General features: G+C 34.3%; 1 protein-coding gene and 1 pseudogene across 1 annotated transcript; one reads left to right on the top strand and one right to left on the bottom strand.

The window, feature by feature from the left end:
• The first annotated feature begins 935 nt into the window (after positions 1–935).
• Positions 936–3,649, top strand: LOC130591263 (ATP-dependent zinc metalloprotease FTSH 6, chloroplastic-like; annotated as a pseudogene).
• Positions 3,375–13,206, bottom strand: LOC104891227 (probable metal-nicotianamine transporter YSL7). The gene is made up of 6 exons (XM_010676888.4): positions 12,605–13,206; positions 5,960–6,120; positions 5,446–5,543; positions 5,208–5,342; positions 4,729–4,915; positions 3,375–4,645 (listed from the first exon to the last, which is right to left on the bottom strand). Exons 1-6 carry the CDS (start codon positions 12,990–12,992, stop codon positions 3,563–3,565), a joined length of 2,052 nt encoding a protein of 683 aa, XP_010675190.2. The 5' UTR covers positions 12,993–13,206; the 3' UTR covers positions 3,375–3,562.
• Between the last annotated feature and the right edge of the window lie 3,352 nt (positions 13,207–16,558).

Below are 16,558 nucleotides of genomic sequence, written 5' to 3'. Positions count from 1 at the left end.
ATTCCTTAATTCACTCCTTGTAACGGTTCATTAATGAGCCATTTTTAGCAACAAATTAAGAGTTTAAAACACTCCTATTACATGCCTACCTTAGACCATAGACAAACCCTAGCTCTACCTTATTACAACAGAAATCAAAACACGCTTAAGCAAATAAAAAGAGGCACAAACATAACTTGGGCTTACAACCAACATAAGCACACAAAGACATGTCCACCAACATAATTTGGGCGTAAACCTTGCCCAAATTAAGTGTTGACCACTTTTTCCATAAGTTTAGAATGTGAACTTATTGATAGACCTATTAAAGTCCACAAAATGAGCCAAATTGACCGAATTATGGCTGTTATAGTTATTACTATCAACACTAATAAATCTAAATCCTCATATAATAATGTATGGGCTTTTCTTTTAAACCTTGGACTTGCATCACCAGGTTATCAACTGGGCAATTTTCATGTTATAAGACAATTAAATTTGGAAGGAGCTCAGACTATCATGTCACATCTTCACCTTACGTTCTTGTTTCTCTTGTTATTTATCATCTATCATCCAAACACAGGATTAACATTCAAGGATGTAGCAGGAGTTGACATTTCAATAATGTTTAATAATGCATAATTATTACCTTAAAGTCGAAATAAGTATATTAGCTAATTATTGCTAAAATCGTATGTAGTAATTTATGTAAATCAGGAGTAAAGCTAAGTTTGAGATGGAACGAAACACAAGAGTAACATTCAAGGATGTAGCAGGAGTTGATGAAGCAAAGCAAGACATTGAAGAAATTGTGAAGTTCCTATAAACCCCAGAGGTGTTTGTTGTAGTAGGAGCAAAGATTCTTAAAGGAGTAATGTTGGTTGGACCGCCAGGAATAGGGAAGAAATTGTTAGCAAAGGCAATAGCAAGAGAGTCAGGGGTGCCTTTCTTCTCTCTCTCTCTCTCTCTCAGGATCATAATTTATTGAGATGTTTGTTAGAATTGGAGCTTCGAGAGGCAAAGATATGTTCAACAAGGCGAAGGAAAATCCGCCTTGCTTGATTTTCATTGATGATATTGATGTTGTCGAGAGGCAAAGAGATACATACATTGGTGGATGGAACAATGAAAGAGGATAAACTTTGAATCAGTTGCTCACTGAGATGGATGATTTTACAGAGAATACTGGAGTCATTGTCATTGCAGCCATAAATCAACCTGAGATTCTTGATCAAGCATTGCTTAGACCAGGAAGATTCGACATGCAGATCTATTTTAGGTTGAATGAAAGCAATGAAATTCAATTGGAAAAATAAGAGATAACATGTTTCTCATAAGATGTTAGAAGAATTACCTTAAGCTGAATTACTTAATGTGGCTTGCTTCTAAAACGAATTTATTTACAGGTCACAGTTGGATTACCAGATGTAAAAGGAAGGGAAGAAATATTAAATGTGCACAGTGCAAACAAGACACTATATAAGAGTGTTTCACTCAGTGTAATTGCCATGAGAACTCCTGGATTCAGTGGAGCTGATTTAGCCAATCTTATGAACAAAGCAGCCATTCTTGCTGGTCGAAGAGGCAGAGAAAAAAATTACTATCCAGGAAATCGATGACTCAATTGATCGCATTTTGATAGGAATAGAAGGGACCACAATGACTGATGGAAAAAGCAAGATGCTAGTGGCCTACCATGAGATTGGACATGCTTTGTGCGCGTAAGTTAAATCAAATATATTTTCATCAAAACTGAACTCAAGTTCCAAATTCAACTTTAATGACATTTCAGGAGGGTGTAACAGACTCTACTTAAACACCAATATGTTCACGCCTTTTATAGAATTTCAATATGCTAAAACGAGCAGGTTTTGGAGAAGTTTAGATTTGTACCACCAAGTTTGAATAAGGCTACCAAGTACAACTCACAACTAAGTTCATATATAAGTTCTAATACATTTCGATAAGTTAAGATACTGGATATAGGGCAAATAAAGCAAAGTCGGTATGAGAGTCAAATTCTTCCAGAGCATACCAAGAGCTAACCTGAATCGAGATGTTTTTGCCTAGAGGACTTTGACTCCAAGGCATGATCCAGTACAGAAAGTTAATCTAATACCAAGAGGTCAAACTCGTGATCTTACATGGTTCATGCCTGATGATAGTGATGGCCACTGGTGCGGGCTGGGCGGGTCAGACCGTGGGCCGTAGCGGGCTAGGCTGAGATTTCACGGCCCTGGACCGAACCGTGAAATTCATGGGTTGGGTGGGCTGGTCCGTGGGATGAAAAATCTTGGCCCACACCGGTCTGTTACCGGTTTTTACGGTTCGGGAAGCGGTTCTGACGGTTCGTGGGTCTAGTGGGCTGGACCAGGCTGGCGGGCCGGCATGAGATATTTTTTTTCAAAAATATTTAATCATTGAAATTATTCATTTTATGTTATATAAAATCTTTAAAATGAATAAAAATATATACAATTATTAAAATTAATGAATAATTCATTATTTTAAAATTTGATTGAATTATAATATATGCAATTTGATTAAAATATATATACATTTTTGATTAAAATATACACAATTTGGTTCAATAATAACTTGGACTGGGCTGGTCCGGTTCATGGGTTGGGCTGGACCAGTTTCGTGGTCTGAGCTGGGCGGTTTTAGTAGCAGGCTTTAGTAGGCTGGGCTCAAAAAATCTGGCCCACGGCCCACCCACCAATTTCACGGTTCGAGCTGGGCTGGACCGGGCTTTTTGCAAGCCCGACCCACACGGCCCACGAGGTGGGCTGGGTTGGATGGGCTGGATTGGCCCGCACTGTTGGCCATCTTTACCTGATGATGACCCAACTCTGGTCTCGAAGAAGCAGTTGTTTGCTAGGATAGTGAGCGGGCTAAGGGGACGAGCAGCAAACGAAGTCATCTTTGGTGAACCAAAAATCACAACTAGTAAGACCATTCAATAAAAATCTTCAAATTGACTAATCTTGTCAAATTTTCCACGCATATTAGATGGTAATTAATGATGTTTGGAATGTCAGATATTAGGCTGCGTGCTTTGATGGATCCAGTAACTCAACAAAGTGATTTTGGTACTAAGGGTGTTGGCAAGGAATTCAATGTCAGAGAAGCTAGGAGGACATAAATGCAGAAATCACAGAGATGCAATTGATAAGCTTGTAGATATTTTGCTGGAAAGAGAAACACTTACGGGAGATGAATTTATGGTTATCCTATCTAAATTTGTCGATATTTCTGTGAACAATCCAAAGACTTCTTTCCTTGAACTGATTGGTGCTTAAATTTCATACACCTTAACAGTTTATGTAGAGCAAGAAGAGTGCCTTCGCTTCAATGTAATACAGGGTGTAAGATGTACATGGAGAACATGTATATGATACTTTCAAAGAGATTTTACTGTATATATGGCTGTTGTTTTAACACTGAGCTACAAATAAAGTCTAACATCAATAATATTCAGATTTGAAATAGCTTACAAGAATCTACAAGTTGTATAACTAGGCATGTAAATTACAATAACACTTTTGCACCGATGAAGACTTTCTGGTTACTGAAGAAATCATCAATTTTTTAACCTACGAACAACCTGCAGGCAGAGGGGTGGATGAACACCAACCAATGCAAGTACAGAACTCGGCAAAGTCCATATTCCATCCCCACAGATCAACCCAGAAGCAACTGCAGGTCCAAATGCATCCGCATTAGCTCTATTACTGTGCTGCCACAAGAAAAGTATCAAGCTTCCAACACACATGTCAATGGCAAAGTAACCTCCAATGTAGAAAGGTATAGCCATAGCCATTGGAATCGGTATAAATCTTGCCCATTTCTTCCCCAACAGGTCTCTCATCCCATTAATAGCCATAGCTCCAATAAAAAATATTAGGCATAATTTGAGGCAATTTTTGGGCAATGAGCCGAAACCCTGAACCCCAAGAACGGCCATGTTGTGGTAGATGGAAGCATATGGTGCCTTATATTGTGATGTTGGCTCACCCAAATCAGGAAAGGCATTGTAAAAAAGCCAGAAGACGCATGGAGAGATAACACAACCCATTGCCGTCCCTATTATTTGGCTTACAAACATAGACCTGGGAGAGGCTAGTGTCATATAACCTGTTTTAAAGTCTTGAGAAAGATCAGATGCTGTAGAAACAATGTTCATCAAGACCCCACAGGCTGCTAGTCCAGCAACAACTCCACCATGAGAAGCACCGGCCCAAGCACCAATGACAAAGATTGCTAGTTTTCCATAAGTTGATGCCAGGGACCAGTCAGTGAGCCCACATCCATAGGCATTGCAGAACGCCAACATTGGTGCAATAACATACATGACTAGGACATGGTACCACTTAAGACTATGAAAGATGTGAGGAAGTGTGATGATTGATATGACAGCGATGATAACATAGCCACTTGCTGCAAACCAGGTTGGAATTCGGTCCTTGAGAAAATAATGAGTTCTTCGTTGTTCATCAAATGATTGTGATGCAGAGACTTCAGGGTTTGGGTGTTCATCAGAAGGAAGAATAGCACCTGAATCCTTTGTCTGAAATTGCTTGTACAAACCGAAAATTGTGTGCCCAAATACTTTAACAAAGTTGTAGAGTCCATCACCAAGGATGATGGCTATGGCTACAAATATCTACAAGAAATTAGAGAAATAAATATCCATGTGCATTATTCTTTGAGATCACAACTCAATAAAAAACTAATGCAAGAAGCTACCTGGTAACCTTGCAAACCGTGAACAGTATTGGTAAGGCTTGCATCAAACCAGTGACCCTTCCTTGTCTCTATAAGGGGCCACATGATACCCCATGATAAAATAGCTCCAAGTAGCAAAGATATATTGATAAGATACGGGCATATCATACCCACACCTACATAAAGAGCTGAGAAATCAAAGTAAAACCTGCAATTGTGTCCGCCAAAAAATAAAAACGAGCAGATGTCAGAACTAAATAGCTCTTGCAAATATGACTTTTCGTTCGAGAGCTGAAAAGATTAATTTAACCTGCCAATCAGTATATATCTGCTAAAGCCACTACTCAGATCACATAGTTATTCATTAATAACATCTTCCATTATAAATTCAATTATAAGTAGATGAAAGATTTGCACAAAAAGTCAAACTATACTTATCACTTATCAATACATTAATTGACCCAAGGGTCAGAAAAGAAATACTGCTTTCAAGTTCATACTTGTTGTCATAGGCTTTCAGACCAAAAGTTGGAAAAGCTACAAATCCGCAGTCCGTTCCTCCTGTGAAGAACCACTGAAAGAAGCCCCACAAAAAGCTGAATGAGAAAAACTTGCCTAATGCCTCCACCTGCTTCCTGCAATTAAAGAGTAGGATCAAAAAATTGAGTTAAGATGATTACCTTGCTGCACGTTAGCAAAGAGGCAAGTTTGATAAATGAACGATGTTCTAAGCCTTACTTGGCTAAGATAGCACCTTTTGGAGTATGAAAGCTGTTGATAAGGTAGGCAGTAGCAGTCCCACTAGGATATGTAAGTTTGAAGTCGATAACCATAATCTGCAACATATAAGTAATTAAAGAATATTAATAGTTTGCCATCTCTGCTAATAAGAGAGATGTCATTTCTAGTGACATTGATTGGTTTTGCTACCCAAAACAGAAAGGCTATAATAAGGTAACTGAAAAAGGCAATAATGCGCAGTATTTCAGGTCCAACAGAAGCAGCAATGAACACAATGACCCAAGACTCCGACTGACACTCAAGCCGCAATACAAGCCAAGAAGTAAATATAAATGATCTCCATTTGGAAAAACTAAGATCAAAGATGGCGTTTGAACTATTAACATTTCAAGCACAACAGGGCCTTCTAACTTGGAAGATTGAATTGGAATAGCATCTATTATAGGAAAATTGCAAGAAAACAGCTGATGTTGTACAGAGATATGTATTTTGACGAACAGAATGTACAAACCTTACGGAGAGGGACAACCGAAAATAAACCAAGAAAGCTAACAACAAATAGGAATCCAATTAGCCATCCAAGATGCGGGTTCTTGGAGTCGTGTTGATAGCCTCTGTCTGCCTGCTTGGCAATTCTTTCACTCATGCCAAGAATGTAACTGCCAAAACCTCCTGTTGCATAAAAAGGAGTCGTTCAGAAACACAATGCAGCATAGAAAATGGACATCAAAAGTCAAACAAAAATGGAGACGGAAGACATAGTATTGCGGATTGTTTTCCGTCGAACCAATTGGTGCCTAGTTTTGTTAACAGCAAACTTTAAGCCTTCTTGTTCATAATTTTGTTTTTGTTTATAATTTTTGTGAAGTCAATTATCAATTCAAGTCAAGACAAATTTCTTGATAGTACCATCAAACGTGGATCCATATAAAAGCACGGGTAATTGGGCACGCAGGCGCATCCTTTTATTGACTTCACCAGATTTTTACTGAACTAAACTTATCTCTAATGATCTGAACTTTTTCATATTGAACTGAACTTCTTTTTACTGAATTCATTCTCCATTACTTTTGTTTGTAGATTATTGATTTTAACTTAACTCAAAGTGTTTTTTGCTAAACTTAATTTTACATAATATACTATTTTAAGGTGAACTCAATAGCAGCTTGGTCGGAAAAGAATACAAGTTCAAGAGTCTAACTTATTGTGTAATCAGAAACAGAAAGAAAAAAAAGAAGACGAAGTTCTAACACATATACAAGTCATGTTGAATAAAGAGGGGAAATTTGATCTCTATCTAATCTCCTATTTCTGCATAAGGTAGAGTGTCGTCATGACATGGATATACAAACTAAAAAACCTTATCATTGGCCAATTTGGTAATAACCAATGAAATTTTCTGAATGGTAGTGTTTCTTAAACTATAGAACATACTGTATTTTGCTAAGGATTGATTGTCAATAAAATCATATTGCTTCATTGCTGTGCACTGGTTTATATGAACAATGTGATGGATCCACCACTGATTATCATAGTTTGCTTGCATATTCAATTACGTGAGTATCTAAACTCTCAATGCCACTGACTCACAGATGATAAAAGATCTAGACTGAAATTAGCGAGTAACAACTGATCCAACAAGACCGGAAGCCACAATATTATTCCAGACCACTAGTAATTAATAGTATGATTCTTTGACAGAGGTTTGAGTTGAGTAACAATAAATATTGATTAGCATGTGCATGACAGATAAGTATATAAACTAAGCAAACAAAAAAGAAACCCCTCTATAGGCCCGCTCCAGGCCTTCAGATAATAAAATAATGCCAACCATGTAAGGGCCTGTTCTGAGGGTTGGGTCCTGGCCCTGAGACCTCAACAAACTAGATAAGCCTCTATATAATTCACTTCCACCATCGACCATCGTGTATTATTTATACATAAGGAAATATATAGTCATTTGAAATCTTATTGAATTGTCAAATATATAATTTTTAATATATCCACTTTTTACAATCATTATTTATGCATAATTCAAGATAGTAATGCTCGAAGTTATACATTGACAACGTGTAAAGTATAGGTAAAACTAGAAAAACAAAGGAATTTTATACTAATCAAAGAACTAAGAAACATTTGGATGTGGACCTCAAAAATAGATGTCATACGTTTTTAAACAGAAATTTGCCTGCATTTCTCTTCCTTGCTAAGATGTGGTACTAATTTAAGAAAAATATTATTCATTTTTTTTTCATAAACTTTGGTCCACATTGCTTTAATGTCATATTGCTAAGTCCAAATCTAAACTTTATTCAATGAAAACCATCTAGCTTAATTGTTTTGCATACCAACAGAAGTCTTATAGTCTTATTATTCAATGAAAACCATCTAGCTTAGTAAAATCTAGTAGAGATAATACCTTAGACCTAAGATCATATTCTGTCTACATTACTGTGATGAATCGCTTAGTCTTACTATTCAATTTTTTCCATAAACTATGGTTCAATAACAGAAGTCTTAGGGGTCATTTGGTTCATTATTTTTGGGTTTTAAGAAACGGAATCAATTACTGATTATCAATTACCGATTCTCTTTCTTCTTGTTTGGTTCAACCCCACATCAATCCCTTACCATTACTTGATGGTAATGGATTCCCCCAATTGGTTACCTTCCCCTCCCCCTCAAGTAACAAAATCTATTACTTGAAGGTAATGATTACCTTTTATTTCCATTATTTGGCTTGAACCAAACACTCAATAAAGGTAATCATTTTGTTACCATTCCCCTCCTCTATTTGTATCCATTCTCTTTCCATTTCATATATTGAACCAAACAACCCCTTATAGTCTTATTATTCAATGGAAGCCATCTAGCTTAGTAAAATCTAGTAGAGATAATACCTTACACTTAAGATCATATTCTATCTATCTACATCAGTATGCTTAGTCACTTAGTCTTACTATTCAATTTTTTCCATAAACTATGGTCCACTACTTTAATCTCATACTGCTAAGTCCAAATCTAAACCTGGTGGGACCCACTAACTTAATTGTTTTGCAAAACAGCAGCACTCTTATTTCAATGCTTTAAAACGACCCATTAGGCATCTTTGCTGGTTTTAGTTATTGGTTTTAAAATTTTAAATGTCCTATGAAATAAGTTACATGATGAGCTCTAAAAGAATCACAATACTTCTAATCTTGCTTATATTTTAAATTGACAACAAAAAAAACTGAAAATTACTTTACATATTTCCTTTTTTTTAGTTTTCAAAAAAAAAAAAAGTAAAACAAAGAACAAACAGTCCCTTGACTTTCATAGTATCCCAGAAAACCATCCAAAATTAGATTCGTCTGTGTCATGTAATGGACAAGTCTCACTAATTTTTCTGGACCAAACTAATTGTAGTACGACTCTAAAAACATTATAAAAAAATCTAGACTTGTACTGCCTTTTTTTTTTTTTTTTTTTTTTTTTTTTTTTTTGAAGCGGTCTAGACTTGTACTGCCTTCCTTTTCATAAAGTTGTACAACCTATTTCCTTATGTCAAAGATGACAACTTTTGAGTTTTGACCGTATATTTTCTCCAAAGTCCTCAAGTATAACATTATTACATGGATTTTCTTGAATATGTTTCACGGTGGATTTTCATGCTAATTTCGTTTAGATATGAAACATTTTAATTGAACAAATGCACCATAGATAATTATAAAGTTATGACGTCAATTCTCAAACTTATGAATTGGATAATCTGTCAAAGCAAAAATATTCTATGTAACGAATGAACTCGTGAGGTTCCATTAAAAGAAAGAAACAGGATTTTGAACAAACATCATATCCTTGTATTTTTTCAATTCCTACATTATCCACTACAACTTCTTAATTTCACATAGTAATCTCAAAATTCACTTTTTAAAATGTACAATATCTCCGCAGTTAACTAAATGTTTTTTTTATTTCATTTACAGTTTCTAACAATGGACTACTCTATTATAGAATTGATAACAGTCAATTAACGGTGGAAAACACGCACAAAAAAAGTAACATTTAAGGAGTACACTATGAAATTCGAACAAAGAGGTTAGAATATAATGTAACTAGATTCAAATGTAGGCGATGCATTTATCAAATTATAAAAAGATGTATAATAGGATATCTTACTCAACAATAGGGTTTTTGGGTGTCTCTCTATCAAAACACCTCGGAAAGTGTCTCTTGAAAACTACTTCCTCCGTTTCTAAATAAGTGCAACATTTGTATAGTGTTTACTATTCACAGTTTAAACTTTGATTAGCTTTGGTGATTTACATTTTAGGAAAAACATAGTCATGTGGGATCTTGTTGGATTCGTTTAAATGTGAATTTTTTTAATATCAACTTTTTATAATTTTTACTTATTGATAATTGAAGATATTAATGGTTAAAATAATGCATTGGCAAACGTGAAAACAAGAAATGTTGCACTTATTTAGAAACGGAGGAAGTATATCATTTGGATCGAAGGAGAGATGACTCTTCCATGTGGCAGAACCAACAAAATCAAAACATACCATTTCAATTACTTAAGTTTTATTTTCTTCCTGCAACCATTTTATGATTTTTTTTAGAATAATTAAAAAAAGATGGTAATAATTATTATTATTCCAACAATTATAATTTTTCATTATCTATAAAATAAATCTAATATTGGATATATTTCATATACAAAATATACTATTTCTTAAAATTTTGTGAAATTAAATATGAGCATTCAAAATTAATCATTGTTATTGAATATTAATAAATATAGTTTTTGAGAGTAGTCTGCAAAACGAGAATAGATGAAAAAGGGCGAAGAGTTAGTGGTTGAATTCTGAATCACTGTACATACTCTAATACGATACCACGTAGAAAACTTTAATAAAAAAGCATGACGTCATTATGTGTATATGTGGGCCCTCATTTCCAACCCCAAACAAAATAGAATGAGCCAAGGAGCAAAGCCGCAAGGGGGCCACTAAAGCATGCCTCAAGAAAATTAATACTTTTTCTATTTTGTTTTAAATAAAACAATTACTTTTATACGTAATCAAAAAAATATAAAAAAATAATAATTTAATAATATGTATTGAGATGAATTTAATAAAACTTTATTAAATTATGTTTTTTTAATAGTGTTTTTTTATCCACCGATTCATTTAAAACAAAACTGAGGTAATATATTAAGTTTCACTCTGGTCCACCTCAACTCCACCGTTTGATACTCCATAATGACGAATCAAGTAGCTTAAGATTCATATAACATTATCTGTACTTTACTTTTCCAGTAAATTAGTTTGCCCTTTTTCTTTTTCTTTTAGTAAACTTTTTAAGCTTGAAGAAAACAATAGTAACTGTTCCATCAATAAATTAATCAAACAAAATAATAATAATCCAGCACCTCATTAGTCACTGATAACTTTAGCCAAACCTCACGTGTACTGTTTAGTCGAACATGACTTAATTCATGATAGATTGTTTTTACATAACAAAATAATTTTTAAAATAATATAATCAAATTTTGATTTTGGTTGTTCACCTGTAACTGATTATTTCTGTAACGGGCAAAATTCAAACTGATCTCTTGAAGAGCGGCAAAAATTTACTCTACTACCGTCCGATACAATACTAACTATCAACCACACCCAACACTAAGGCAATGTCGCAAATTACACCCCTAAAATATGTCACATGGTACTCTCTCCAATATATTTGCTAATAAACATGTTTATAATCTCATTTAATAATATTAACAATATATAGCTAATAAGAATCGAACACATGACCTTTGAAATCAAATATGAGAAATGAACCACCAATTCACTATAATTTTAATATTAATGTTTCAAAGTAAAATATAGACAAGATTTATCATATCTAACACTTTTATTGATATAGTAATATTCTTTCACCCCAATTCCATTCACATTTTTATTTTATCCATAATTCCTTTGAAGTTTTTTTTTGAAATAACTTATCGTGCAAAATATTAATTTTCCATTTTTACACTTGACTGAAAATTAAGGAGAGCCAATAAAATCAATTATGAAATTTACAAATAATAATAAATTTGATAATTATACTCCTCCAGACATGACACGGGACAAAAATACTAGTAAATTAATTACAACTAGTCACATAAATCATGATAATTTCAATTTGGCACCGAATTCATTATATAATATGTGTGCGAGTCTATTACAAAGTAGTAAATAGTGAGTTAAGCATAAAGATCCCCAAATTTTGGTGTTTTTCACCAATTGGGGACTCAAGTTTTTTATTTCACCAATTGTTGGGCAGTAATTGTAGCTAATTCCTGTGGTTTAATTCTTTCAATAGACCTCAAACCATAAATTTCTCTCCTCTGACTAAATTAATCCCCAAACCACCACCACCCCCCTCATCCGACTAGCAGTCAACCACCACCACTGCCTTGCTGTCTGCCACCACAACCACCACCGGCAAGCAACCCTGGCCGCCCCATAGCCCAAAGAAACACGACTGTAGTCACTTTTTCTGATTGATACTTTTTTCTCTATTTTAAGTTCTTTTATTTTTTTAAAAAAAAAAATTTGAGGGGAAAGTGAGAAAAACTGTTTGATACTTTTTTAACAATTAAAAAATGAAATTGTACCATTTACATATGATATTAATAAATTACTCTCTTGGTCTTGTAATATAGTGTCTATTTCATTTTTTATAAGTCGAACTTTAATAACTTTAACCAAACATTCTCATTATTATATAAAAAAAAAAACATACTCACATATAATTTTGTTAGATTCGTCTACGTGTACTTTTATAATATCAACTTTTTATATATTAATACGAAATGAAAAATATTAAAAATTAAAATTATATTTTTGAAGACCGTGTAAAAATAAACAAACATGATATCATGAGACTGAAGAACTACTACCTTGTACATTAGTATTAGTAATTTTATTAAAAGGACCATAATAAGCGTTGGACAGTAAAATAATAAGTCACTCACATCATCAAAGAATCACCCTAATCATTTAGTATATGCTTTTATTCTCGAGTATCAACTAATATTATTAACAAATTAAAAACAGTCCAAAAAAGAGTGAAACACAGAGTACTACCAAAACAATAAAAAAAAGAAAAGTGAACTGACCGGAAAACGCAATCCCAGAAGCGGCAACGACACATGTTTGAATAACAGTATTCTCTTGGCGAGTAAAAGGCTGCTTTAAAACCCCAAATTTCTCAAGAAATTTAGTCCAAACTTTAACAAAGAAATACCCCAACAATCCGGCAGAAACATTAAGCGACGGAATAACACCAGTAGTCAAATTAAGTTTCATAACGATGAAAGTGAAAAGTATGCTGAGAATGAAGCTGACTACGAAAGCCCGAACCGTAAGCTGTTGCTTCCATGGAAGAACTGGTTTGCTAGAGAATACTTTCTCGACAGACGCCGATAAATCGGTGTCGGTCGATAAAGTGTCGCGCCGGGGGTGGCGGTGGTGCGATGCCGCAATCTCCGCCTTTTCCTCGTCCATGGGTAGGACTTAGGAGAGAGAAAATGGGGATCTGAGGAAAAATAAGGATTGGATTTGGATAGAATGAGGGAAATGAAATTGTGGGGAGAATTTATAGGGAGGATTGAGGAGAGGTGGAGGTGTTATGTGAGTTGTTTTTTTGGTGGGCTCAAATTAACAACAGTCTATTTGATCTGGATTTGTTAGGGGGGATGGGGGAGGGGAGTGTGTGTGTGTGTTGGGAGTTGTAGTCTATGTTTTGATATCTTTGATTTATGTTGGCAATGCCAAAAATAAGGTCAACGCAAGTGTGTGAAACTACGAATAGGTGTACACTACGAGGTGCATAGTTCATATTGGTTAATAATAGATTCATGCTTTTCGAATTGGGTTATGTTTGGAAACATAATATTTTATAATGGTTGTAAATCTTATGTGGTACAATTTAATTATGTTCGATTTATTAAAATATTTTATAAGTTATTTTGATTTTCCATTAATTCTCAAAAAAAACCATATTTTTGGAAGTTGTGATAAAGTTGTAATTTATATTGTTACGTGGTGTCTGTTGTACGTAGTAAAATTCCTAGTTTTATAGTTTGGGATAAAAGGTGTCTTTAATTTATCTAATGGGGTATTTGGAAAAATCATAAATTTTTATTTGAAATTCTAGATAGTCCACATCAAAATAAACCTTGTTATTCTCAATACCAAGATCTAATAATAGGTGGCAAACGGCTCATACAAGTCGGATATCGATCAGTAAAATTCACATCAACCTTCTGTTCTAGACGCATTCGGGTCAGGTCGAGCATGTTTGTGACCGGTCCATGAAATTTCGTGACGAGCGCGGGTAGGGGTTAGATGAGTTTGGTCAACATCGTATCGGTTCCGATCGGGCCGATTTAGGTAAGGTCAACTTTCTTTTCTAGCAAATAAATAAAACGCATAAATTAATGTTTGAAACTAATGATCCTGCTGAGTTCGAATTCATTCTCCATATGATTGAGTCCTTCCAACATCAATCTATATGGATTAAGCGGTTCTTGAAAATTAGGGAAGTTGCGACGATTCTAAAACCCTACGCTTTGAACGCTTTACAAAAAGTCGTTTAGGATTGTGATGGTTTTGAGGATATTGAACGCCAAATGATTCGTTAGGCTTTGCAATTTCATGATCAACAACCACCACCCGAAAATCAAGAGGTGGTTGTGGATGTTCAAGAAGTTGTGGATTTGGATTTTAATGTTTAGGAAGTTTATGTTGATTCTCTTGATAGTCCTGTTATTGATTTGGTAAGTGAATCTAGGGATGGTGTTGCTGGGTTTGAAAGGGAGGGGGGTGTTGAGGTGCTTCAGGAAGTGTTTTAGGCTCCGATGATGAAGGGTGGGAAGAAAAGGGGTGTTGGATCTGAATCTAAGGTTCCTAATCTTGGAACAAGACGAGTTATTGTATGTAACCTGAGGAGTCATGAACCATAGCCTGAAAAGAAGAAGAGATGGAGCGAGAAAGTTCGCACCAAAAAGGGAAAGGAGAAAGTTTTGGAGGGGGTTGCTGCTCCTAAAACACCTTTTGTTGGTGTGAATATTAGGAAGGAGAAAGATCATGATATCTTTGTTGAGAATGACTCCAACAACTTCAGGTTGTTCAAAGTTGTGGATGATTATTATGATAAGGGGATGGAATCTGGACCAAGCAAACCACTAAGTCCTTGTGTATTTGATAGGTGGGATCTGAACTTCATGCTTTCCTCCTTATTCGCAAAGGAAACCTTCTTACTCGCTGATAAGTCATATTTACATATAGGTTTTTGGAGCATTTAGGTTGTATTTTAGAGCATTTAGTTTCATAGTTAGGTTCAATATTGTATCATATTCTTAAGTTATGTTATTCTACTCCTATTCGGTATGTTTTCTTATTTTTGATGAATTTCAGATAATGAAAACATATTTGGAGTATGATTAGAAAAGTTTGAGGATTAGGAGCACTTGGAAGGAAACTACAATGTATAAAGATCGTATCGCTATGTCATAGTACGAGTTTGAGCGAAAACAAGGCACAAGATCATTAGAAGAAATGTGGAAAAAGAGTCATGTATAATTTTCTGACCATACCTTTTGATGTGCTTCTTGGAATCGAGTAATTCCAGCAAATTCGGAAATTATACTTGAAGATATATCCAACGATAGGTAGCACGCCCCGATGAGACTTTATTCAAGAAGTTATGCCTTTTTGAAGTTGGAGTGTTTCTGCTGGAATCTGCAACCATACACGCGGATCACTAATTTCGCCCATTTAATGATATTTTGACTTTCCTGATTTTTGTAACTTACTTTCCTAGTCATATTAAGTTATCCAATATTATTTAGATTAGGTTTTGACTTTTCTCCTCTCTCTCCGCTCCCTTACACGATATATTACGTTATTTCTTAGTTTTAGAGTTTATTTTTCTTCTTATCTTTTTCTCTTTAGTTTTAGTTAAAACCCTAGTTTTTTTTCATTACTTCATTAGTTTTATTATTTCATTCTCTTCCTTTCATTGATTTCTTTTAATTATTTTTTCCTCTCTTTCTAGATGTAGTTTTTATTCTTTATTTCATGATTGAGTAGTTTTTATTTCTATGGTTTGGGAATCCATGTTTATACGCTATGATTCTTGATTGATATTTATTGTTAGTTTGATTAGTTATTGATATCTCTATTTGATTAGTATTTTTATTGTTAATCTTGCAGTCTGATCAATTATCGGATTGAATATTGCTAATAATTATTTGTATTAACGAAGATCTTACTTTTAGAGGCTTGCCTACAATTAGCAAATCTGATATGTTAGAGACAAAACTGCATATGTTGATTTGATAGTGTTAAGACCCGACCGTAGGATTAACTTATGCTCTAGATATCTGATTAATTTGAACTATTGATGATATTTTGATAGATTATAGTTATAAACATGGTAAATCATTATCCTAAATCCTTTTAGTTTGATTTTCCTAGTTTGATTAGTTTAGAACTTTAATTCTCATATTCCTGATCTTGTTTAGTTTCTCTATACCTTAGAAGTTAGATTAAAACAACCATTTCTTTGTGGATTCGACCCTACTTACCCTACTACGCTGTTAGGAGGTTTTGGAGGTGTTATTTTTAACTAATAATGTACGACAACCTATCAAGTTTTGATGTCGTTGCCGGAGAGACAATATTGATTTATTTACTTTTTATTGTTGGTTAAATGAAACTGTAAGTATACTTTTTTCTTTTATTTTGTAAATAATTTTTTATCGTTATTTATAGTGTGTTATCATGGAGTCGTAAAATTATAGTTCAGAGGGGTTTTTTTTTTCTAATTATCAAGCGCAATATGGTTATTTTGGGTATTATAATACGAATGATTATGTTTTTGATGCATCATATGATTGTCAAGATTCTCAAAATTTAAGTCACTCCCAGAATTTTGAACCTCCTGAGCTACACAACATTTCTAACCTTATCACTTAGAGATTTCGCATGTCTGCACTAGTTTTTGCAGATACTTCTGACACTTTTTTGCAAGATAATATAGGTACTCATATGGAGAGGGATCCTAC

Source organism: Beta vulgaris, chromosome 4, assembly GCF_026745355.1.
Source record: "Beta vulgaris subsp. vulgaris cultivar EL10 chromosome 4, EL10.2, whole genome shotgun sequence".
Classification (NCBI taxonomy): Eukaryota; Viridiplantae; Streptophyta; class Magnoliopsida; order Caryophyllales; family Amaranthaceae; genus Beta; species Beta vulgaris.
This window is presented reverse-complemented; position numbering and strand designations above follow the sequence as displayed.